The following is a 24,984-nucleotide window of genomic DNA, read 5'->3' on the forward strand; positions in this document are numbered from 1 at the left end:
TTTTTTTTTTGAGGGACCACACTCGGTGACACTCAGGGGTTACTCTTGGCTATGTGCTCAGAGATCACTGCTGGCTTGGGGGAACCATAAGGGACACCAGGATGGAACCGAGGTTGATCCTGGGCCAGCCACGTGCAAGACAAATGCTCTTCCCCTGTGCTATTGCTCTGGCCCTGAGCTTTGTCCAGATTTTAAAGGTTTCTGTATCAGTTGTGCATTAAAAAATTAAAATTGTAAAGAGCATAACCATGAGACAAATTACTGGGGGCCGGGCGGTGGCGCTAAAGGTAAGGTGCCTGCCTTGCCTGCGCTAGCCTTGGACGGACCGTGGTTCGATCCCCCGGTGTCCCATATGGTCCCCCAAGCCAGGAGCAACTTCTGAGCGCATAGCCAGGAGTAACCCCTGAGCGTTATTGGGTGTGGCCCAAAAACCAAAAAAAAAAAAAAAAAAAGAGAGAGAGACAAATTACTGGCAACCAGCAGCAATGGATGCGTCTGGAGATAGCAGGATGTTTATGGACTTAAACAAGCTATTTTGAACTGAGATGAGTGCACCCAGATAAGAACATGGTTGCTTCACTCTGTAGTTTCACATACCTTCTAGTTAAAGAGTCCCACAACAACGTATAAAAAGTACCACCACATTGCAAATGTCACAAAGAGAAAGCAATGCAGAACTGCATCACACTTAGTGAATGAAGATGTTTGTCCTGAAGACCCAATGGGCTTGATATGACAAGATTCTTTTTCTTTTCTTTTTTTTTTTTTTGACAAGGGAAAAATGCTTTTTAATTATGTATTCAATCCATTTGGTGTATTTCAAAAGGTGCAATACTTTCCATTTATTAGCGAAGTTAGAAATTAACTTCAAGGAGGAAAAGAACGAAAACAAATGGCTAACAAATTTCCTTGAAAGTCATAGTCAACAGATAGTGCATCCTAGAAAAGAGGAGAGGCAAAACAGGTTCCACTTTCATGAGTTTCATCAAATACTGAACCTACTCAGGGGTGGAGAAAAAAGGCAACTTTCAAAAAGGAGTATGTTTATTAAACGAGTCATCTGCTATACTCCTTCCTAAGAGCACCAGGTGGGGAACATATTCTCTAAGCTAGACTTAGGAAGTAGAATGTGGAATCAATTCATCCTCTTCCCCTTAAGGGCTATCCAATGGTTACTGATTTTAAAAATAAAAATAAAAAGGACTAAATAAAAAGACCCCACATATACTCCCCCACCCCCCAAAAAAGAACAAAAACAAAAATAAAAATGACAATACTAGATGCCCAGATAACTCTCCAGAGCAGCTTCGACAATTCGAATTAGTCTGTTACAGAGTCATCACAAGCATGCCTTGCTTTTAAACAAAAATTTTTTGAAACAACAACAAAAAAAACCTAGCACTGATCACTTTTCTGACAAATACACAATTACGCAAAATTAAGTAGTATTTGGAGACCTATAGGCTGGCCTGTCTTGCTTGAGTGTATGTGGGTAGGTGCAGGGCATTTGTCATTATTGCAAAAACGAATTTTAATTTTTAATCTTTAGTTTGATTTAAACATTTCTTTTAGCATGATGCCAACACCAGCTTTGCAGAAAGGACTCTGAAGAGATGTTCATAGCAGCACACACCTGCGGCTCTTCTTCGGTTCTGGGGGCTCCAGGGCAGCCAATATTGCTTCGTCAAATACATTCTTTAGGCCTTTCTGTGTGAGTGCAGAACGCTCCACATACTTAACAGCTTTCAGGTCACGGGCCAGCTTTTCAGCAGTCTCTGGAGTAATAGGCTTCTTTTTGTTCTTGGCAAGTTTCTCAATAGTAGAGGGATCATCTCTAAGATCAATTTGGGTTCCAACAAGCAAGAAAGGAGTCTTTGGACAGTGATGAGTTATCTCTGGCACCCACTTTTCTTTCACATTTTCAAATGAGGACAGAGAGACCACTGAAAAACAGACTAGAAATACATCTGTTTGTGGGTAACTCAGTGGCCGTAATCTATCATAATCCTCTTGTCCTGCGGTATCAAAAAGTCCAAGAGTATATGGCTCTCCACCAATCATAACAGTGACTGCATAGTTGTCAAAAACCGTTTGTACATACTCAGATGGAAATTTGTTTGTTGTGTAGGAGATCAGGAGACATGTTTTACCAACAGCACCATCGCCCACAACAACACACTTAATTGTCTGCATTGCTGAAACAGTTTTATATCCACTGCTTTATTTTCAATGATGAGCTCAGCTTCTCGGCCGGGGCGTTGGCAGCACTCGATTCTTTTTCTTTTCAATGTCTCCAAAACATAATTTATTTTCTATCACAAGATTTTGTTCAACAATTTTAAAAATTTTTCACATATTAGTGGAATAGGTGCAATTCAGTCTATTATTATTATTATAGAAGGAAAATAATCCTAAGTGGTATCCAAAATAAAACCCACAAAACTTCTCTATGTAAACTGTAGACCATTTTATTGATATCTAAGAAAATTATCAGAGATATTAACTTACTTTTAAAATTAGCTTGCTGGACCTTTTTTTAGAGCCTTTAAAATACCTTATAATGTATTGATATATACCACATAAATTCTATACCACAATATATAGGGACTAATTTCAATAATTTAAATGTGGCTAGCAGATACAATAATTTTTTCAGAAATGGTTGTTTAGAACCAGAAAAGGAAAGCATTCAAAGTCTTAAAGTGTAGTTAAGAAAATACATTCTAGGGCCAGAGCCATAGTGCAGTGGTAGGGCGTTTGCCTTTCATGTGGCTGACCCAGGACGGACCTCTGTTTGATCCTCGGCGTCCCATATGGACCCCCAAGTCAAGAGTGATTTTTTTCTTTTTCTTTTTTTCTTTTTTTTGATTTTTGGGTCACACCCGGCAGCTCTCAGGGGTTATCCTGGCTCTATGCTCAGAATTGCTCCTGGCAGGCTCAGGGGAGCATATAGGATGCCGGGATTCAAACCACCGACCTTCTGCATGCGAGGCAAAAGCATTACCTCCATGCTATCTCTCCAGCCCCACCAGGAGTGATTTCTGAGCACAAAGCCAGAAGTAATCCCTGAGCATCACCAGGTGCAGCAAAAAACAAAAACAAAACAAAAACAAAAAGATAAAAGAAAAGAAAATACATGCTAGAAATCGTGTCAACTGTGCCTACATCTCTAATTAGATATAGAATCATAGTTCTATGCAAAAGCTTCAATTTTGAGGTGTGGCAGCAAGAAATCTAAAAATGTTGATACCATTGTCACAATCTGGTAATATATCTTATATTCATTTTAAATAATGGAAATTTTAAAATTAACCTTCAGGGGGCCAGTATGATAGCACGGTGATAAGGCCTTGCACATGGCCAACACAGGACTGATGGACCCTGGTTAGAATCCGGGCGGTCCCCCAAGCCTGCCAGGAGCGACTTCTGAGTGCAGAGCCAAAAGTGCCACCAGATGTGACCCCCCAAAAAATAATTAATCTTTAAAATTATTCTCAAGGATGCTGGATCAGGCATAGCTGGTACAGTACGTAGGAGCATGCCTTGCACAAGGTAAACCTGAATTTGATCCCTATCTCCATGTATGATATGAAGAACCCTGCCAAGAGTGATACCCAGGACTAAGTCTGAGTACTTATGGGTATGGTCCCCTGTAAGGAATCTGTGCTGTTAAATCCTTTGTTGGGTGTTTGTGAATCTACAAACAGTCCAAACAGTCCCCAGAAGAAATTACTTCCCATCCCCTTGTCCCCTTTTGGGGGAGATCTTGGTAATATTTATCGGCAGCAAATAATACTCCACACAGACAAGAAGGTTAGGATGTAAAAGGTTGGGGGGAGGGAGAGAGAGAGAGAGAGAGAGAGAGAGAGAGAGAGAGAGAGAGAGAGAGAGAGAGAGAGAGAGAGAGAGAGAGAGAGAGAAGAGGGAGAGGGAGAGGGAGAGGGAGAGGAAGGGAGAGAGAGGAGAGGGAGAGAAGAGAGAGGAGAGGGAGAGGAGAGGAGAGAGAAGAGAAGAGAGGAGAGGGAGATAGAGAAGAGAGGGAGAGAGAGGAGGGAGAGAGGAGAGAGAGGAGAGAGAGGGAGAAAGAGGAGAGAGAGAGGAGAGAGGGAGAGAGGAGAGAGGGAGAGAGGAGAGAGAGAGGAGAGGGAGAGAGAGAGGAGAGAGAGGAGAGGGAGAGAGAGAGGAGACTGCTCCCAGCTCTCGCAGAGACCCCCCTTTTCCCTGTCCATCAAGCTATTTATTGCCAACTCCACAGCGCCCCAACCTGGAAGGTCTAGGTGGGGCAATAGTCACAGAACAATCCTAAGGAAATATTTTTATATACAATTCCAAAATAATCTTATGGAAATATTTTCATATACTACAGTCCCCAAACAAAAACAAATCTCTAAAATGAGACCAAATAAAGCAAAACACAGCGAAAAATAAATAAGTAAAATTGATTTATAGTTCATGGAGTTGGATATATTGTTGTTGATTCAACACAATTTACTATTCCTTTATCCACTATTCCCCTCCTCTATCAATTAACACAGTTACCAATTCTATTTTCTATTATCTGTGAGCTCAATTTTTAAGCTGTTACATTAATTCATATTTCTATTGCTTCCTAAATTATATTTGTAACCACATGCTCTTGTTTATTTAATTTTAAAATTATTACTTCTTTTGGGGCCACACCTGGAAATGCTAAGGCTATTCCTGGCTCTGCACTCTGAAATTTTTTCTGGTGGTGTTCAGCACCATATTAGATGTTGGAATCAAACCTGGGGTGGCTGTGTGGAAGGCATGCACCCGACATGTTGTACTGTTGATTTCACCCTAATGTTCCTTGTTTCTAGAACAAATATTATAGTATCTGAGAATAAATTAAGAGTTAAAATACACTACTTATTTTTATTTCAAAGCTATCAGTATCTTTTGGTTGGATTCTAAGGATCAACTTTTCTACATGCCTTACCCAGATGTTTTTTCATGACTAAGGTTTTGCTATAGATTCTGCCATTCTGGTAGAAATAGTATCGAATCGCTATGTTGCTATTTTCTTCCCTTTAAGACATGCTACTATCCTCATACAACAAATGGTTATTAAGATGTGATAGCTATTATAATCAGGTATTTCTGTGTCATTCTCTGTTAGGTTACACTTTATTTTACCAAAAAAAAAATCTTTCCTGCTTTCTTTGTATCTGTTTGTTTATAACTTGGTTTCACTCAAAACAAAAGTTGTTTTATAAGTAAACCTGGGCAGGACAGACTCAGAATAGCCTAAGTTATCTACCCTTACTATGTTCTTACTGCTCCACTTCGGGGTGGTACTCTGTACTCAATAAAAACAGTTTTGTCAGACAACTTGTAGGAGATACGTGGTAGAAGACTGCCTCGTGTTTCACCCTCGGCCCAGTTCGGATTATTTTGCGTGCAACCCTGATTCAGACTCATTCACCTGGAGTTGGAGATATGGGAAGATACAATCTTCCCATGTGTGTTTCTGTTAAAGATACTGCCTTTCTGCAGAACTCTCATCATTTCTAATACATACTATGATTCCTATGCAGACTCACCATCAACATCTGGTACAGCTTTGCTGTGTCTGTGATGGGTGTTTTCTCAGACTTAATTTTCACTGGAATTTTCTATATGCTCATTCTTTGGAAATCTTTAAGCTTCCATCCCAAGATGCCTGTCAGAAAGCTCTCAATACTTCTGGTTCCCATGTTTGTGTCTTTTTTTATATTTTATATACCTGTCATATTATCTTTCATTTCCCACCATTTTGGTGATAATATTTCTCTTTCCTACATAGTCTCTACATAGTCAGCCCTCCTGCACTCAATCTAATCATCTATAGTGTCAAGGTCAAGTATATACAAGAAAAAAAACACCCTACAGTTCTTCCTTAAAGGGGCACAGTGAGTCTATTCTGACCCAGTGACTTTAGTCACAAATTTGGGAAAGGTAACTACTAATATTGTATTATACTTTAAGAATAAGATTTTTATAATTGTGGCCAATATATTTCAAAATCTATAATGTAGAACTCAATGGTGCCAAATAAGGAGGTATATGTCAGAAAAAATACAAAAAAGTAATAGAAGAAGGTATGTTTGCATCAGAACAACCCTTTTATTTCATTTTGTTAATTATTTCTTACTTAAGAGAATCAATAACTTAATGTTCCTATCTGTAAATTAAATAACCTTTCATCATTGGCTTGGGTATTTGTATTTTGTGTGGCATTACGGGTGTTTTGGGGTCACAATCAGTGATATTCTGGACTATTCCTAGTCCTGTGCTTGGAGGGGGGATGTCACTCCTAGTGGTACTCAGGAGACCAACTGGTGCTGAATTTCAAACCATCACCAGTTTTATGCAAAGCAATCATATTAGCCAATCTAAAATTCAGCTTTATTTGTATTTGTCTACTTGTATTTTTAACATAATTGTTACTATGCTGTACTTTAAGAAAAAAACATGTGACAAGCTTCTGTATTCAGACTAGTTGAGTTGCTAACTTATAGCCAGAAGGAAATTAATCAATTCTAAGGAAGCACATCAGTGGATAGGAATATCTTTACAAGTGTGAGGCCCTAGGTGAATCCCCAGGAAAAATACTACTCTTAGAAAAAGATTAAAACATTTAGTAATGGTCTAATATTTGGAATAGATTTAAAGAACTATCCTCCAGATAAAAGTTGGTAAAGTTAACTTTAAATAAAGCTATTAAAATAATTATACAGTAGACTTACGTATGTAGTGAAGTTGTTCTCAAGTGCTGGTGAGTATTAAAATTACTGGGAAATTTGATAAAAATGTAGCATCTTGAGTTCTATCTTAATCATTCTTGAGGTGATTAAAGTAATCTTAGATCCTCCATGATTCCAAATATTTTATCTCTTGAATAATCAAAGTTTTAGTTTGTGTAATAATTTCCTGTACTGAATGTACTATACCTCTCTAAAATACTGTCTATCTATCTTAATAATTGCTATATTGTGCTAATCTTCTTTTTAAGTTTTGAATATCATTATTATTTAAATTTTTTCTTTCAATTTTTAAAAAATTGTAACTTCTTTTTTAATTATTTTTAAAATTTTTATTTTATTGAAACAATTGTGATCTACAGGGTCCTTCATAATTGAATCTCAGATATAAAATGAGTTGAGGCCTTTCCCACCACCAATGTCAATCTCTTTACACCAATGGACCTAGGCTGCATCATATCCCATCACCCTTTGCTCCATGGCTTGCCAATGTAACAGGCCCTTTTGAGTTTAGATTGTCAAAGTTTGAGATATTCAAAGATTCTTTGATTCTATTTTTGTTGACTTTGAAAAAGGTGGGAGCCACAATTAAAAAGATGAGAAATAAAAATAGAATAAATAATAATAAAAATGTGTGTGCATGGTCCCCCCCCACACACACACTGGCACAGAAAAATATGGGGAAAATAAAAAAAATACCTTTTTTTCTAAAAAAACAGGGAGAACTTATCCTGGAAGCATTCTGGCATAAGACCAACTGCAGGCTATGGGCATACTAAGTTGTCTAACACCAAAGTCTTTCTCTGTGGTCCCAGTAAAAGCTCTTCACAATTATGGTTGTTGTGGTCAGGTTTCTATAGTTAGAGATTCTGGTTTTTGTACAAATCTAATATCGAAGTCAGGGTGACATGGAGCATCTTCTGGTTTTATCTCACCATTAGGTGACAATGCAGAGAACCCTGCCCTGAAAGCAGGTTGTTGCTGTTATCAAGTCATCAGGGTATTATATGAACCCACTCTGGAGTAATTAGATGCCAGGGAAGCATTAGAGCCTTCCCTAGTAGAAATCTGATTCATGGTGCTGGTGTAGAAAACTGTGCTGTTTCCATAGATAGGATCCAAGGTTCAGGGGTGAATGGCCAATGTCTGATCTGAAGTCTAAGCCAAGTCACTATGACAAGTGTTCAGGGTGTAAAGCCCCACTGCTATAAGTCACTATGACAAGTGTTCAGGGTGTAAAGCCCCACTGCTATATAAAATTTATGTGTTCCTATTAGATAATAACTTGTTTGCACATGTAAAATTTACCCATTTTAATGTGCCTATGCAAAAAGGTACAATGCCACATGGTACTACTGATGCATATGGAGGTAAAAATAGCAAAGTAAACAATCCTGATAATCTGGTTCTAACATGAACTCAGGACACTAGAGAGACTTATCTATTAGAATTTCCTACTAAATAGGTTCCCCCCCCAAAAAATGGGGGAAACTGCCACTACATAAGAATATAGACAATGAGTTATACCTATAAAAATACTCTGTTAGGGAAATAACTACACTAACAATTAACAAGATAATGTTAAAGAATGGGAGCAGAATGCCTGTCACGAATACAGGCAGGGTTGGGGGAGGATGGTGGTGGGAATGTTGCATTGGTGATGGGGGGTGTTCTGTTTATAACTGAAACCCAACTACAAATATGCTTGTAATCATGGTGCTTAAATAAAGATTAAAATACAAGAAAATACATCTAAAGAAATATTCAAAGGAAGTATGCATGTTCCCTTTAAAGCTTTTGAAATGGTACGGGGGAGGGGGTAAAATCCATTGCACAGCTTCAGCCTGCAATATGGTCTGTGGAGTCTGAAAAATGGCAGTCACATATCAGGAAATGTTTTTCCGGGTCCCAGCGTCAATGCTGATTCTTTGTCTCCTGGGGTCAGCCAGGCCTGTGTCTGGGCAGGAACTGGGAAACTCTCTTAGTAATCTTCTTCACAAAGGAGGACCAAAGTAGATTACAAATATTTCACAGTAGTTTTTTAGGTACATAGTGACATTGAATCAGGGGCATTCCCACCACCAATGTTGTCCTCCCTTCACCCCTGTTCCCAGCATGCATCCCATATCCCCTCTTTTGCCCCACCCCACCCCCGGGCTGCTAGTATAAGTGGTTCCCTCTGTGTCTAGCTTGTTGTACCATACCATCCAATTCTATAGAAACCTTTCTTAGGGAATAGAAAGTGCTTCTTATATATGAACATTAAATATGATGGTTACAATCATGAGCACTGTTCTAGTAGGCTTATTATCATTCAGAATCAATTTTAATAGTTGATTTGTCCTCAAGGGTCAAAAATCACTGGATCCCAAACTGAAGAGACCATGTTTAACTTGAGTTGCTACAATCCTGCTTCCTTTACCCTTGTTAAAATTCCTGGCCTGGAGAAGTTCCACATGTGGATTGGGATCCCTTTTGTGTCATCTATATCATGGCTACTGTGGGCAATTGCACTCTCCTCTACCTCATTGCAGTCGAGCACAGCCTCCACGAGCCCATGTTCTTCTTCCTCTCTATGCTGGCTGCCACAGACGTCATCCTATCCAGTGCTACAGTCCCTAAATTGTTCAGTAATCTCTGGTTTGCCTCCCAAGAAATAACTTTCTCTGGTTGTCTCACCCAAGTATTCTTTCTCCACTTCAGCTTTGTAGTGGACTCAGGCATCCTATCGCTCATCTGTTTCCCCTTGATATACCACCATCCTGACTCCACAGGTGATCACCAAGATTGTGGTGAGCATCATTGTGAGGAGCTTTTTTTGTCATCCGGCCAGATGTTTTTCTGCTGAAATAATTACCCTTCTGTGGAACACACATCATCCCACATACATACTGTGAACATATAGGGGTTGCTCGTCTTTCCACTGCTGACTTCTCTATTAATATCTGGTATGGATTTGCTGTGCCTGTTATGACTGTTATCTCAGATGTGATCCTTATTGCTGTTTCATACACATTCATTCTCCGGGCTGTCTTTCACCTCTCATCCCAGGGTGCCCGCCAAAAGGCTTTGAGTACCTGTGGCTCTCATGTTTGTGTTATCCTCATGTTTTACACACCAGCAGCTTTTTCAGTCCTTGCTCATCGTTTTGGGCACAGTGTTACTCGAAGAATACTTATCCTATTTGCCAACCTCTATGTGACTATTCCTCCTGCTCTAAATCCTTTTGTTTATGGAATGAAAACTAAACAAATTCAGGAAAAGTTTATTGACTTATGCACATTGATGAAGAAAACTTGACTAAGAAGTGACAGTAAAAGAGAAATTTAATGAAAGTTGATTTTATTATTTAGTTAATGAAATAGAACAAGACCAATGAAAATGCTTATAAGTAAGTTGTCTTTGCTTCTCTTTTCTATCAAAGCTTAAGAATAAGGCTTCAGGGGGCCGGAGAGATAGCATGGAGGTAAGGCGTTTGCCTTTCATGCAGGAGGTCATCGGTTCAAATCCCGGCACCCCATATGGTCCCCATGCCTGCCAGGAGCAATTTCTGAGCCTGGAGCCAGGAATAACCCCTGAGCACTGCCGGGTGTGACCCAAAAACCACAAAAAAAAAAAAAAAAAGAATAAGGCTTCAGGTTACCCTTTCCCCAAAATTTACCTTGAATTTATAGTTAACATAATGTGCCTCAGGGGACAAGAAGAAGGATACTATCATGATGTCAAAGGAAAGTGGTCAAAGGGATTTCAAAAGTAAGGTGAAGTATTATGCATGAAACTTTAGCAATAACAGTACTCTCAACCACTTTCAAGCCAAAAAGAAAAAAAATACCATTAAAAATCCAAAATAATAAACCAGAACAACAACAACAACAACAACGACAACAAAACTACCTGCCATATATGCAGACTGGTGGGTGGGAGGCAAACTTAGGACATTAGTTAAAGGGAGAAGACATTAGTAAAAAGAATTGGCATTAGAAAACTATATATCTGTAACTCAGTCATATAAAACTTTGTAATTCATGGTGAAAGAACCAAAATCAAGAAAAACAAATGATAGAAATATCTAGGAGCATTTGTTCTCTGAGATCTGTTAGTAACTTAAATTTTTAAAGTTAATTAATGAGTGTAAAGAAAGGAATATGCCAGGATAATGATCCCAGATTGACAACAACCAAATCTTCGAGACTTAGTAGAAGTTTAGAGGACTATTTTATTTTATTTTTGTTTTATTTCCTTTTGTTTGGGGGCCATATTCATTAAGGTTTAGGGTTATTTCTGGTTCTGCACTCAAGAATTACTTCTGGCATGCTTGGGAACATATTGGATGCCAGGGACTGTACCTAGGTTGATCACGTGCAATGTAAGCACCATCCACTGTACTATTGAACTGGCTCCTAGAGGACTCTCTTTTAAAGATATTGCATATCTTTTTCTAAATCTCTTGAGCAAATAAAGTAGTAATATATAGAAATGGGAAGTTAGTGAATATATATAAGTCTGGGGGATTAAATTTATAAAAACTATAGTCATGTGTTTTAAGTAAGCAAAAGTAATACATGGTAATATTTTTGTTGGAAAAAAGAAGGAATTTGTCTTAAAGTAAAACTTTTTTTGAAACAGAATAAAGGAAATTATGGATGTAGTGAATGTAAAGAGAAATGTAGAAGGTCTGAGAATAGTTTTTATGGAAAATTATTTGTAGGTAAGTTGAATAGTATTAAAGAATTGTTAAATTAAATTTTGATGTATTTAGTGTACTTGAATAAAATAAAATATTAACTTTCCTTTACTAAAATAACATTTCAAGACTGGTGAAAATTTTCAGACTGTAAAAATTTAGTTGGTCTATCTAGTAAGTGAAGTCATATGTAATTAAAATAACCACATATGATTTAAGTATTATCATCAGGTCTTAAGTAGCCTAGCCTTGGTTTTAAGATGACTGTTTTACTTATAATTCTAAAATCCCTGCTGAAATTTAATAAAAATTTTTGTAATTGTTTTAGACATTTAATATGTGAGACTAAACATCCAAAATTTTAAGAAATATATGGAAGACATTTATAGGAGATCTCATAAAGAATTCCATAAAAATTACTTTCCTTATAAGAAGAGAAATACCTATGGTTAGATCTATTATGTCAAATCTTTATGGAAATATTGGCACATAAGAAATGTTTAATCTTTTAACATATATAGTAACATATGTGTTCTGAACACTTGAGGACTTATATGACTGACAATTAGGTATTTTAGTATATTTGCATGTCAAAAAATTGAACAAACCTACTGCCAATTAAATAAATAATATACTTACTTGTGAACATTCTGAGGTTTTTGTCATCTACAGAATTGTTTCAATGCATTATGATAAGAAAATACTATAAAAAAGATTGATATATTCTCCAGAGTATGGATTTGAGATAGAATATAAGGTAAGACAGTATGGTAAATTTAGACCCCTTAAAAAAGTTCAGGAAATTGTTATTTTTCTATATGGAACTGAATGAGAATGAATATAAACTTGACTAAAATCTGTTAAATTACCTTTTTGGTAAAACAAAAACAGTAGCTTTTCTCTCTTCTTAACTCTCAAACATTTTTAAAAATGCTTAATGGAAACCAATGTTTTTACATAAATTCAGGAAAGTATATTTTCTCACTCTAGTATAATTGACAACTGGCTATGTTAGTGAGGCAATTTTTTTTGAAATGCCAAAGATAATACTACTTTATAAGTTATTATTAAGCACAGCACAGGTTTTTTTTCAGGTTTTTAGAGTATTTATTATTTTTGAAGTTAACATGTGCATAATAGAAAATGAGAAATAACAAGAAGCAAAGAACATAGTCACAATTACAGTTACGTCTGACATGTCCTTCTAGGTCCTGTTTTCCTATACTACTAAGCATTCGTTGTCTTAAAAATCATAGGATATGTATCCTGCTTCTTTATACAGCATGAGTGTTTATTATTTCAAAGTCCCAAAGCCATATGAGTATTTGGTAAACAAGAATACACAGCACTAATTCAGTTTGGAAGGAAAAAATATAATCTAGTCTTTCTTGGCAATGAAAATTTCTTAGAAGACAAAAACAGTAACAAGGCCTCTAGATAAATATTGGCATAGTTGCAATTAAAATACTGCATTCCCTTAAATCCAAGTAAAAATGAGAAAAGCAATTGAGAAAAGTATAAGCTTCTAAAAATAATTCATTATCCAATCAATCTAATAAAATGTTAGCAAGGAAGCGAAGTGCTAACCAAAGTACCAACACCATAGTCCTATGTGCAGCTACATACATACATATACACACAGAGACACTCACACATACACACACGCACCAATGGCCAACATCAAATGCCACCAATGGGCAACATCAACTGCCACCAATAATAGCCCTTTCTTCTTCTCATCCTTCTACCACTCTGCTGCCAACGCAAGAATAAGGCCTGATGTTTTATTATTCAGAGATGGTTTAATAGTCTATGTCCAAGATGCTCTCTTCCTATCAGTTATAAGAGATAAATATAAATTGGGTTAATTCACTAGTTCTACTTTTTATCATACACTGTCACCTCAGGACATCTAAAGCTTAGATGTTGCAAAGTAATCAATGAACCTTGTCCTCAATAAATACAGGTCCTATAAAAAAGCACACATATAGACCTACAGTTAGAATCAAGAACTGTCTCCTAGCTGAACTAGCAGAGCCCTTCCCTCACCCTTCCTCTTTCTCCACCATTTCAGTGACCAATTACTTAACCATATCTTGTTCCAAGAGTAGATTAACAGACTCTCCCAGAAGATAGTCCTTCCTAAACACTAAAAGGAATTATATATAAATAAAGTTTACTAATATTACTTCTTAAAATATATGGTATTAGCAATTATCCTCTAATATAGTCATATTAACTAAAATGCATATATAAAACAAAAGACAATCTGAATCTGCCTAAAGCCGCGTAGATATAGAACCCTTCTCTGCACTTCCTTCCCTGCAAACCCTTCCCCAACAGTCAGGATTCCTCCAAGAAATCCTTTAATGGTTCCAGATCCAGATAAAAACCTTTCTACAGATTTTAAAGTTGTTTTTTTTTTTTTAATTTTTGGGTCACTCCTGGCTCTACTCTCAGGACCTACTCCTAGCAGGCTCAGGGAACCATTTGGGATGCCAGGTATTGAACCCGGATCAGCTGTCTGGAAGGCAAATGCCCTACCAGCTGTACTATCACTCTGGCCCCCCTTTCTCTACTTTTAAGTTATATATTTTCAAACATCTATAAGACTAGATGTTTCCAACAAAGATTTGTCCACTGTATTCTGAATATCTTCTACATAGGGACTATCTAGGTTTTTTAATTAAAAAAGTTAGGGGATGGGGCCACACCCAGCAGTGCTCAGGGACTGATCACTTGTGGCAGACTTGAGGGGCCATAGGACATGCCATGGATCAAAGCTGGGTTGGCTGCATGCAAGGCAAGCACTCTATCTTCTGTGCTATTTTTACATTGGCTCCTCTAACCTAGAATCTTGTCTCTTCTTAACCCCATCAACCCAGTGGACAGTTTGCAAAACAGATTTAATACCAAGTGGATATTAACAATTTCACTTTCTCAAGTATTTTTCATATTATTTACTTTGATTTTTAAAAGTATACAATGTACTTGTTAACTCTTTTACACTTGTAATCTCTTAAACATCTATAAAGACTAAATGTTATAATTTAGGGCATCTGTTCTTTATATACAGTATATATAAACAGCTAAATAAAGCAAAATACAGACAAGTGACAATAGCTAATCTTGCTTAACTAAAAACATATTACTCTAAAGTCCTTTGTGCTTTTTCCCCTCCCTCTCTGAACAAGCAGAGATTAAACTGTTCAGAAGCATTTTTAATATTCTGATCATTCCATTTCCAAGACTATCTCTAATGTATTTTAACAAAAAAGTATCTACAAAATGTATTAATTTTACTACCTCTACTTTTAACATACGTTGTGCACTTCTAAACATCTAGAAAGACTAGATGTTTCAAAGAAGGACTTAGTTTGTCAACTATATACATATGAGTGTTGAATAAACCACACACATGTACCAATGGTCTTATCACAAAGTGTCTTTGTGATCTAAAACTTTTCATTTTCACCAATTCTTCCTCTCCATCACAAACCCCTGGTAAGGGTAAGTGTAACTTCATTTCCAAAAGTTTTTTTTTTATCTGAAGACAGCTCTGGATAAATTTTAACACAAAGTGTAAAAATGTGTTAGTTTACTAACTCTACTTTTGTCATACATTGGCAACCTCTTTAATATCTGAAGATGAAGTATTAAAAAAAATAGGACCCATTTGCCCATTTTATATACAATATATGCAGAAACAGTATAGATGAATTGCAAATAAAGTATAGGGCAGAAAGTAAGCTAAAAATTTCTACTACACCCCAGAAAACAACTTCCTGAATTTCTTCCCCGCTACCTCCCTCAGTCCAATGAATAAGGAGTATTCTGTTTGAATTCCATTTCTAAGGATATTTTCCACCAACTTCAAGTTATATACAAGCATTATACTAGTTTTAACTACACTCAGCACTTAACTTATTCACAATGTACATACTATTAAATTCAAACTGCTCCTATAACAATAGTAATATTTGAGGTTTCTTCTAAATATGACCATTTTGGCTTGAACTTTTCCCTTATTTATTTTTAATTTTTCCTTTATTTTCCCTTCACCACCAACCCAACCAAGTGGACAAGTATAGGAATGTATGGCATTTAGAGGTGAACTAATTCAAATATGAAATTCATTTACAGAAAGCTGTAACAGTCAACAATTTCAAGGTGCTTTTTCTTTTTTTGGTCATACAAGGGCAACTTCTTTAAAAATCCAGAGCTGAGATCCCCAAATTTATTTCATAGTTTTTATACTATGAAAAAGTTCCCAAACATTTTAGGGAGTAAAAAAAAGTCAGTACCCTGCTGGAAATCTACTTCTTTAAATAAGCAAAGGACCACCCCACCCCCACCCGCAACCTCTATAGTTGCACCTAAGGCTACTACTGCCTTCCCAATCCTTCCCAGCACTCCCTAGGAGGCAGTGATCACCCACTTCAAGAATCACTTTGAGCTAGAGACTGGATGTTTACAAAAATCATATTCATTATATACACTATACACAGCAAAACAAAATGAGTGGACATACAAAAATGATTTTCTAAAAATGTCTTTGTATCAAGGAATACACTAGCACATCTCCTTTTGCAATTCTTTCCCTTCCGCCTCTTCAAACAACTTAGCAGGCTAGCACACTGTGCTCAGAAGTGATGTAATAGTCCCCCTCCCAAGACATTATTTCCCACCAATTTTAGTAAAAATGATATTTACAAAGAGATATTTTACTACCTTTACATTTAACATATGTCGGGCACTTCTGAACCTCTAGATGGACTAGATGTTTCAAATAACGATTTAAAACTTTCTAGTATATACAAGCAGTCTTGAATTAACTGCACACATGTAACAGAATCTGTGTCTTGGAAATCATGAACATTCAGCCAAATACCAACCTTCCCCCATTTCTCTCTCCTCCAACCCAACAGGTCATATGGTCACATTTTAGAAGATAATCTTTCCAAGAAATTTTAGCACAAAATGTACACATCTATTTTTGTTGTTGTTAAACCTCTTAACATCTACACAGATGTGGTAAACTTTACAAACCAGAGTCCCTTTCTTTCTACCTACTATATCATATACGTCGGCAATCTCTTAATACCTAGATCTGGATGAAGCACGAGTCTACTGTGAAAAAAGGTTGGGGGGTTAAGTTGAGAGGAGCTTTATGTACACAGGCCTTTGCGTGGTGGCCAAAGAAATCTTCCCAAATGATGTTGGACACTTAGATCGAGAAACCATTTTTTTTTTCCTTCTCCGGTGAGCATTTTACTTGTAGGGCAAAGATCAGGCGTATCCATAGGTGTCAATTGGGTGATGCTCACCTTGAGGACCCCTAGGGCCTTGGTCGGTAGGTCGTTTGGTCAGTCGGAAAGAGAGGCGATACAATGAAATCTCATCAGGGTGGAACGGGCGGTTGGCCCAGGTCCTGGTTCTATGCGGGTTCATGGGTCAAAGAGGAGGACAAGGGAACCTCCACCAGTATCAGTTGCAGATATTATTAAAACATTTATTCTTTTTAGGGGCCGGAGAGATAGCATGGAGGTAAGGTGTTTGCCTTGGGTGCAGAAAGTCGGTGGTTCGAATCCCAGCATCCGATAGGGTCCCTCGAGCTTGCCAGGAGTGATTTCTGAGTGTAGAGCCAGCAGTAACCCCTGAGCGCTGCTGGGTGTGACCCAAAAACCAAAAAAAAGAAAAACAAAACCACCCAACCAACCAAACAACGCAAATTTATCATTTTTAAAAAGGTCTAAGTGGTTTCAATGTAAAGTTTAAAACCATGTACTTAGGAGACAGAGTGATAACATGGTGATAGACCATTTCCCCTGCACACTGCCAATCCAGGATGGACCAGGTATCCCATATGGCTCCCTGATCCTTCCAGGAGAGATTTCTGAGCACAGAGCAGGAGTAACTTCTGAGTGCACCAGGGTGTGGCCCCAAGACAAAATAAGACAAAATAAAATCCATGTATTTATAGTGCAATCAATATATTTCTTTACACTCAAATAAAAATTTAAAATATAATGGGCAATTCAGAATTTATAAAATAGTATATATCATATCTGGAATTAAAATATTTATTCTATTACTTCCAATTGGTCTGTCGTATGTAAAATTTAGAGAAATTAATTCTTAAGTTTCTTTCTTTCTTTCTTTCTTTCTTTCTTTCTTTCTTTCTTTCTTTCTTTCTTTCTTTCTTTCTTTCTTTCTTTCTTTCTTTCTTTCTTTCTTCTTTCTTTTTCTTTCTTTCTTTCTTTCTTTTTTTTTCTGGTTTTTGGGTCACACCCAGCAGCGCTCAGGGGTTATTCCTGGCTCTATGCTCAGAAATCACTCCTGGCAGGCTCGAGGGAACATATGGGATGCTAGGATTCAAACCATTGTTCTTCAGCATGAAAGGCAAACACCCTTCCTCCATGCTATCTCTCCAGCACCCCTTAAATTTCTTAATACTTACTATCAAAATGTTGTCTAGTAGCCTGAACTATTTTTCATGAATGTTATTGGTTTTAAATATTGTCAGACTAAATACATATTTATAGTTCTTATTCGTTTAGTTTTCTTTGCTGACATTGACAGTGCTCAAAGTTTACTTTTAACTCATTTCTCAAAGATTGAAGAGAAAAACTCACATGGGTCTGGAAGCAACCTGAAAACAGGAAATAATTCACACCAAGATAGGGAGATAAAACAGGTTGAGGAATTTCCACCACAAGCTCAAAACAAAACTGGCTGGCAGGCAAATTGTGGAACAAGCCTTGGAACCTCTGACTTGTGGTCTTTATTGAGAAGATTAGGACCACCCCATGGGTGGAGAATAGTACGGGTAGGGTACTAATTTAGATTTTTTTCTGCCCTGGTGAGACAAATATATGCGAAGAATAAGCCCACTTAATTAGGGAGAAGGCCAAGATCAGTTACTCAATAAAAATCATTCCTCATGGAACTCATGGACAATGTGGGGAACTGGAGATCTAACACAATGTTGGGAACTGAAGATGCATACAAGATCATTTATTAGGTCATTTTTAATTTAGAAACATATTAATAAGAAGCACCCAGTTTTATTGTACAGTTTCTTTCCCTAGTGCACATTCTTAAACTTTCTGCACCTTCCTTTAAATTCACTCTGCAAATTTTACTTCAGTCCTATTTGCAACCAACTGGTTACTCTTTCTCAGATTTCCCTTCCTTTTGCCCCAGTATTAAATCCATACATTATCTTTCTTGCATAATCACACACCCACCTACATAAACCATAAAGCCAGCTAGGGGAATTATTGTTTCAAAATTGCTGTTTGATGATTTATTGAATGATGTATGTAATGTTTCAGAAACCCTATAATGATTCCAGGTAACTGGTATTCGGGGTCCTGCAGACCAGCCTAGATTATTGGACCCCTGGGGCCCAGGTAATAATAAAATGCCAATGGTATTGGCATCACCAATTGGCTGTCTGTCTCTCTGGGTTTTGGGGCGATGGGCAAACCTTTGAATTCTCTGACTCTAACAGAAGCAGAAACACTGCCAAAGTTTCTACAAAGCTAACATCACCCTGATACCAAAAGCAGAGATGAGAGAAAGAGAATTATAGGCCGATATCCTTGATGAATATAGATGCAAAGATCCTCAAAAAAATACTATTAGCAAATAGAATTCAACAACTCATCAAGAAGGTTATACATCATTCCAGAGATGTAAGGATGGGTTAACATCTGTAAGTAATATTTCAAATCAACAAAAGAAAAAAAGTCATATGATCATGTCAAAATATGCAGAGAAAGCATTGGACAAGGTCCAGCACCCATTTATGATAAAAACTCTCAACAAGATGGAAATTGAAGTAATTTTTCTCAATATAATAAAAGCGATTTAAAACAAGCTAATGAAAAACATTTTACTAAATGGGGAAAAACTTCTAAGAAGCCTGTCCTCTAAAATCTAGCACAAGACAAGGTTATCCATTCTCGCTAATTCTATTCAATATAGTACTGGAAGTATTAGCCACACAAATTAGGCAAGAAAAAGATATGTGTGGTGTATGTATATGTGTTTGAGTTTGTAAGTGGAGGAACTTAGCTTATATAACTGTCATGGCATTGCACAAAGTAAAGTCAGGCTAAGAAATTTTAGAACTTCCCCAAACTTTCTTTTTTTGTTTATATCTTTATTTAAACACCTTGATTACAAATATGGTTGTAGTTGGGTTACAGTCATGTAAAGAACACACCCTTTTACCAGTGCAACATTCCCATCCCCAATGTCCCAAATCTCCCTCCTCCCCACTACACTCCTGCCTGTACTCTAGATAGGGTTTCTACTTCCCTCGTTAATTCACATTGTTATGATAGTTCTCAGTGTAGTTATTTCTCTAACTTCACTCTTTGTGGTGAGCTTCATGTTGTGAGCTGGACCTTTGAGCCCTCCTCTCTTTGTCTCTGAGAATTATTGCAAAAATTCTTTTATTTTTCTTAAAACCCATAGATCAGTGAGACTATTCTGCATCTTTCTCCCTCTAAGTTATTTCACTCAGCATAATAGATTCCATGTACAGTCATGTGTAGGAAAATGAAATTTCCCTAAACTTTCAAGTTTTTTTTGCATAATAGTGGTATAATTTATGCAAGCAGACTAATTAAATAATACAGCTATTTAAACAAATTTACAATACAGTATAATGAGATTCCTAGGTGTCAGAGAACTATCTCATTTCACAGTATCTGCATTTCTCTGTACTGACTCTCCTAGAGAATCTTGTGTTTGCAACTCACTAAAAACACCATATTGCTTTCAGTCTCAAGAGACAGGTGCTTGAATGATTGATTTTGTTTCTTGCTTAGAAATGGGAGTGAAAGGGATTAAGAGTATGAAAATTATCTCTCTAGAGAATACATGGAAATGCATATATCATTTAATTTCACCTCCATTAGCATTGCTCTTCCATTTCCTTTTATAAAGAAACTCTCCACTAATGGTGTAAAGCAAGAAACAGAAGACAGTTTGGTAAGCTGAAAACTATAGTTGATTGGGGAAGAGGAAGCTCTTCTATTAGCTTTGTGATTTTATTAGAGAAGAAAAATAACCTCTCTTTAATCAAGATTGCACATCACACCTGTGACCTAAATAGTGACTCTGGGGTAAGCACAGTCTTTATCTACTGATACCAATGATGATGTAATTAGGAATCCAGAAGCTATTAATTTAATGTACAGCAACTAAAGTAACCAGCAATAAATTAGAGAATTCAGAAAGTTTTCTTTCTGGGAAAAGATTATGTTAACAACAAGTCATTGTTTTTGTTCTTTATTTTGTGGGGATTTGAGGGACAACGTATCATGTAAAAGTGTTTTGTAATTTGCTCCTGATGATGTATGAAGGATCAGATCCCAAGGCTTGCAATTGCCATGCATATACTCAGTCCCTCTCTAGTCAGAGCAAGCAGGCTTTGATTGTAGTCAAACTTTGGTTTGGATATTTCCTTTCTCTTAGGAGTTCTAAGAATCTAGTAATTTGTTTCTTCCCACTTTTAAATTTGCTGTATTTGCTGTAATTCTGAGGAACTGTCCTTGTCAGTATTTTCAAGTTTGTTATAGTGTAACCTAAATTAGACAGACATTTTGGGGATATTTCCAGTTGCTCATTTTATTTACTAAATTTAGTTTCTGTCTGTTTCTTATGTCTCTTAGTCTTTCTCAATGTCATATGTATATATTGATATATATATCTTATATATTAATTGCTGCCTTTCCCCTCTTTCAACTAGTTCTTTTAAAGTAACATACTTTAAAAAGTTTTTAAACAAAAAATGTTTTAAACATATAAATAGTTGACTTACAAAATAATCACTTTTCTGGTTTATTATAAATATATAAAATAAAAATAAGATGAGTTATAGAGATAGCACATAGAAGACAAATTTAGCATGTGTGGAAGCCTTGATTGATGTGTGGAAGGCTTGAATTGTTAAGCTCTAAGTGAGACAAACCTCAGCACACAGTTATGAATATTATCGGTGTGGTTCAAAATGAACTCACACACATGCACATATACGTATAATATGCACAATAAAATACAAATATGATTTTAAATGATTTTAAACCATCTGAGGCAAAGGGAATTAACTCTTAATTCTTTGGGTATATGAGTTTGTTCAGAACAGGAAGTTCTTAGATGTATAAGCCTTAAGTATTGTTGAAATCACCATTCATCAGAGTTGAAGTGTTATCATTCACCAACCATTCTGACAGTTTATTTGTCCTCAGGGCTCAAAAAATCACTGGATCCCAAACTGAAGAGACCATGTATAACTTGAGTTGCTACAACCCTCCTTCCTTTACTCTTGTTGGAATTCCTGGCCTGGAGAAGTTCCATATATGGATTGGGATTCCTTTTTGTGTCATCTATGCTGTAGCTATTGTGGGCAATTGTATTCTTCTCTACCTCATTGCAGTTGAGCACAGCCTTCATGAGCCCATGTTCTTCTTTCTCTCTATGCTGGCTGCCACAGACCTTATTCTGTCCACTGCCACAGTTCCCAAACTGCTCAGTAATCTCTGGTTTGCATTCCATGAAATAACCTTCTCTGGTTGTCTTACCCAGATGTTCTTTCTCCACTTCAGCTTTGTAGTGGACTCAGCAATCCTGTTGGCCATGGCATTTGATCGCTATGTGGCCATCTGCTTCCCCTTAAGATATACCACCATCCTGACTCCACAAGTGATTATCAAAATTGTGGTGAGCATCATTGTGAGGAGTTTCTCTGTTATCCTGCCAGATGTTTTTCTGCTGAAACGATTACCCTTCTGTGGAACACGCATCATTCCACACACATACTGTGAACATATAGGGGTTGCTCGGCTTTCCACTGCTGACATCTCCATTAATATCTGGTATGGATTTGCTGTGCCCCTTATGACTGTTATCTCAGATGTGATCCTTATTGCTGTTTCCTACACATTCATTCTCCGGGCTGTCTTTCACCTATCATCCCAGGGTGCCCGCCAAAAAGCTCTGAGTACATGTGGCTCCCATGTTTGTGTTATCCTCATGTTTTATACACCTGCCTTCTTCTCTATTCTTGCTCATCGTTTTGGGCACAGTGTTCCTCGAAATATACTCATACTATTTGCTAACCTATATGTAGCTATTCCTCCTGCATTAAATCCTATTGTTTATGGAGTGAAAACCAAACAAATTCAGGAAAAGTTTGTTCTCCTTTTCACTTTGAAGAAGTTAACATAATATGGAGGGGCACTAAAGGAGAAATTCAAGTCAAAGGTGAAATTTTATTTGTTTTTATTTTATCAATACATTACAATACTGAGTGTGCCCACTAATAATTAGCTTAGTTCTGATTATGTGAAATCTTACAGAACATGAAATCAAGATAAAGCTGTAAATCTGGTTAACTTAATATTAATGTACACCTGTATAAACCATAAGACATTATTAAAATGAAAAAATCTAGAATTTTTTAAAATCAGGGATATCTTAGTTTGGACTTCTACAACATGCATGCTTGCTAATAATGGGTGTAGAAGTGCTTTATATGGAAGCCTGCTCAAAGAAATTTAAAGTTGAATACTATAGTAGAAACCAGAAAATATGCCTAGTTGTGTAGTTGGAAATGTATAAAGTGTCCCACTTATATTTTACTAAATGATGAGTACTTAAACTGTCATTAAATTATGGACTTGGGACTGAAGCAATAGCACAGCAGTAGTTCATTTGCCTTGCATGAGTCTAATCCTAGACGGACCCGGGTTAGATTCCCTGCATTTCATATGGTCCCCTAAGCCTTCAGGAGTGATTTCTGAGTGCAGAGACAGGAGTAACCCCTGAGTGCCACCAGGTGTGATCCAACACCCCCCTCAAATTCTGAACTTTTTTTTTAACATAGTCAAAAGCATTAGGGTAACTGCTCCTATTTGAATTTTGTGATCACTTTGTAACCCACTAGTATATCTCAACCTTCTTAAAAATGAGATTTCCTATTACTTTCCCCTAAATCTTCTTGTAATCATGTAGATATGATAACTGCTTTGAGAGCATGAATCCACTGTCTTCCATTTACAGGTTTGTTGTCAATAATGCTCTTTCTCAACCCATCACAATGTCACTAATCTATTTGATATCTCATCAGGAGATTGTTAAATATATCCTTCACAATATTCATATTCATACTAACAAAAGTAACACTTGTATCTCCCTCATTGAAAAATGAGGTTTCTAAGCATAGAAATTACCTAACATGAACTCACACTGGTGTTTCTTAGCTTAGATAATAGGGAAATCTCTTATTGTGCATTTTAAGAAATAACATTCAGGTTGCCATGTCTGCACCTGGCCCAGTTCATAGACAGTCTGTTTTCAAAAGATATAGCTGGCTATCTCAGGAATAGAGGTGAAAATATTGGTATTTTACATTTTGATTTTGTGTTTTAGAGCAACAGCTGGTAGTGCTAAGAGTTTACTCCTGGCTCTGCACTCCTAATGAGATTCAGGGACCATAATGTGATGCTGAGGATCAAACCTGGATTTATGCAGGCAAGGCAAATGCACTACTCACTGTACTATATCTCCAGTTCTGATCATTTTTCTTGTAACTGCATTCTACAAGAATATTTTAAATACAGTTGAGAGCCATACATTACAAGACTTAACAATTTATAAAAGTAATATATTTAATTTATTTAACAGATAAATATACATATTTTATTATATTATAAAAAATCAATAGCAGATTTAGATTTAGTCTCAGGTTTGCCTGATTCTAAATTTTTTACTTTATTTTATATAATTTGTGTGGGTGACCTTGATTCTAAATTATTTATGCAGTGATTTCCTATTTAACTGCTACAACCTCCACATAAAATTAATTTCTCCAACACTATGCTGGAATATCACTACTCGTTTCTATGCAATTGCCTTTCCATTTTGTCTTTCTTTAAAGAAAGTAACAATATCACAAACATTAATTTCAAAGCCCAAAACATGTAGCTTTTCTTTTATGTATTCTCTGTAATATTATAATAAAATCAATTTAATATTTGATTTGACTGTTTGGATTTTAGGTACATATTCCTTAAGTAGGTACATTATATATTATATGTATATAAATACCATCAATGTATCACATTTTAACCTTGATCTTGAACAATGAACTTATTGAGTTTCTTCTCTTATATGTTTCTCTGAGTGGATCTAAATCATATTTATAGTTAAAATGGTTTCTACCCTGCACCTTGCAATCAATTTGTTCTCTAAAAGCAAGAGTGGCAATTTTACTATTCAAATATTACTGATCAGGTTGCATTTTTAAATATTCTACATGTTTTAAGTCTTTAAGTTTCTTGAATACAGGAATTGATATCCTGAAACACTTCCTTATGTTACATCTTAGTATGTGTTTTCTTTTCTTTTTTTTTTTTTTTTTTTTTTTTTTTTGGTTTTTGGGCAACACCCGTTTGATGATCAAGGATTACTCCTGGCTATGAGCTCAGAAGTAGCTCCTGGCTTGGGGGGACCATATGG

General features: G+C 36.5%; 2 protein-coding genes and 2 pseudogenes across 2 annotated transcripts; 3 read left to right on the plus strand and 1 right to left on the minus strand.

The window, feature by feature from the left end:
• Positions 1 to 1,466: 1,466 nt before the first annotated feature.
• On the minus strand, positions 1,467 to 2,263 carry LOC126018299 (cell division control protein 42 homolog). The gene has a single exon (XM_049780452.1). It carries the CDS (start codon positions 2,191 to 2,193, stop codon positions 1,618 to 1,620), a length of 576 nt encoding a protein of 191 aa, XP_049636409.1. The 5' UTR covers positions 2,194 to 2,263; the 3' UTR covers positions 1,467 to 1,617.
• Positions 2,264 to 3,356: 1,093 nt separating this feature from the next.
• LOC126018486 (olfactory receptor 52H1-like) lies at positions 3,357 to 5,903 on the plus strand (annotated as a pseudogene).
• A 3,245-nt stretch (positions 5,904 to 9,148) lies between these two features.
• Positions 9,149 to 14,794, plus strand: LOC126018487 (olfactory receptor 52H1-like; annotated as a pseudogene).
• Positions 14,795 to 21,750: 6,956 nt separating this feature from the next.
• Positions 21,751 to 22,692, plus strand: LOC126018488 (olfactory receptor 52H1-like). Its single transcript, XM_049780620.1, has one exon. The coding sequence runs from the start codon at positions 21,751 to 21,753 to the stop codon at positions 22,690 to 22,692; it is 942 nt and encodes a 313-aa protein (XP_049636577.1).
• The last annotated feature ends 2,292 nt before the right edge of the window (positions 22,693 to 24,984 follow it).

The sequence above is a fragment of the Suncus etruscus genome, chromosome 9 (genome assembly GCF_024139225.1).
Source record: "Suncus etruscus isolate mSunEtr1 chromosome 9, mSunEtr1.pri.cur, whole genome shotgun sequence".
NCBI lineage: Eukaryota > Metazoa > Chordata > Mammalia > Eulipotyphla > Soricidae > Suncus > Suncus etruscus.

Coding starts and splice junctions, on each gene's coding strand:
- LOC126018299 (XM_049780452.1), bottom strand. CDS start 2,193: ATGCAGACAATTAAGTGTGTTGTTGTGGGCGATGGTGCTGTTGGTAAA.
- LOC126018488 (XM_049780620.1), top strand. CDS start 21,751: ATGTATAACTTGAGTTGCTACAACCCTCCTTCCTTTACTCTTGTTGGA.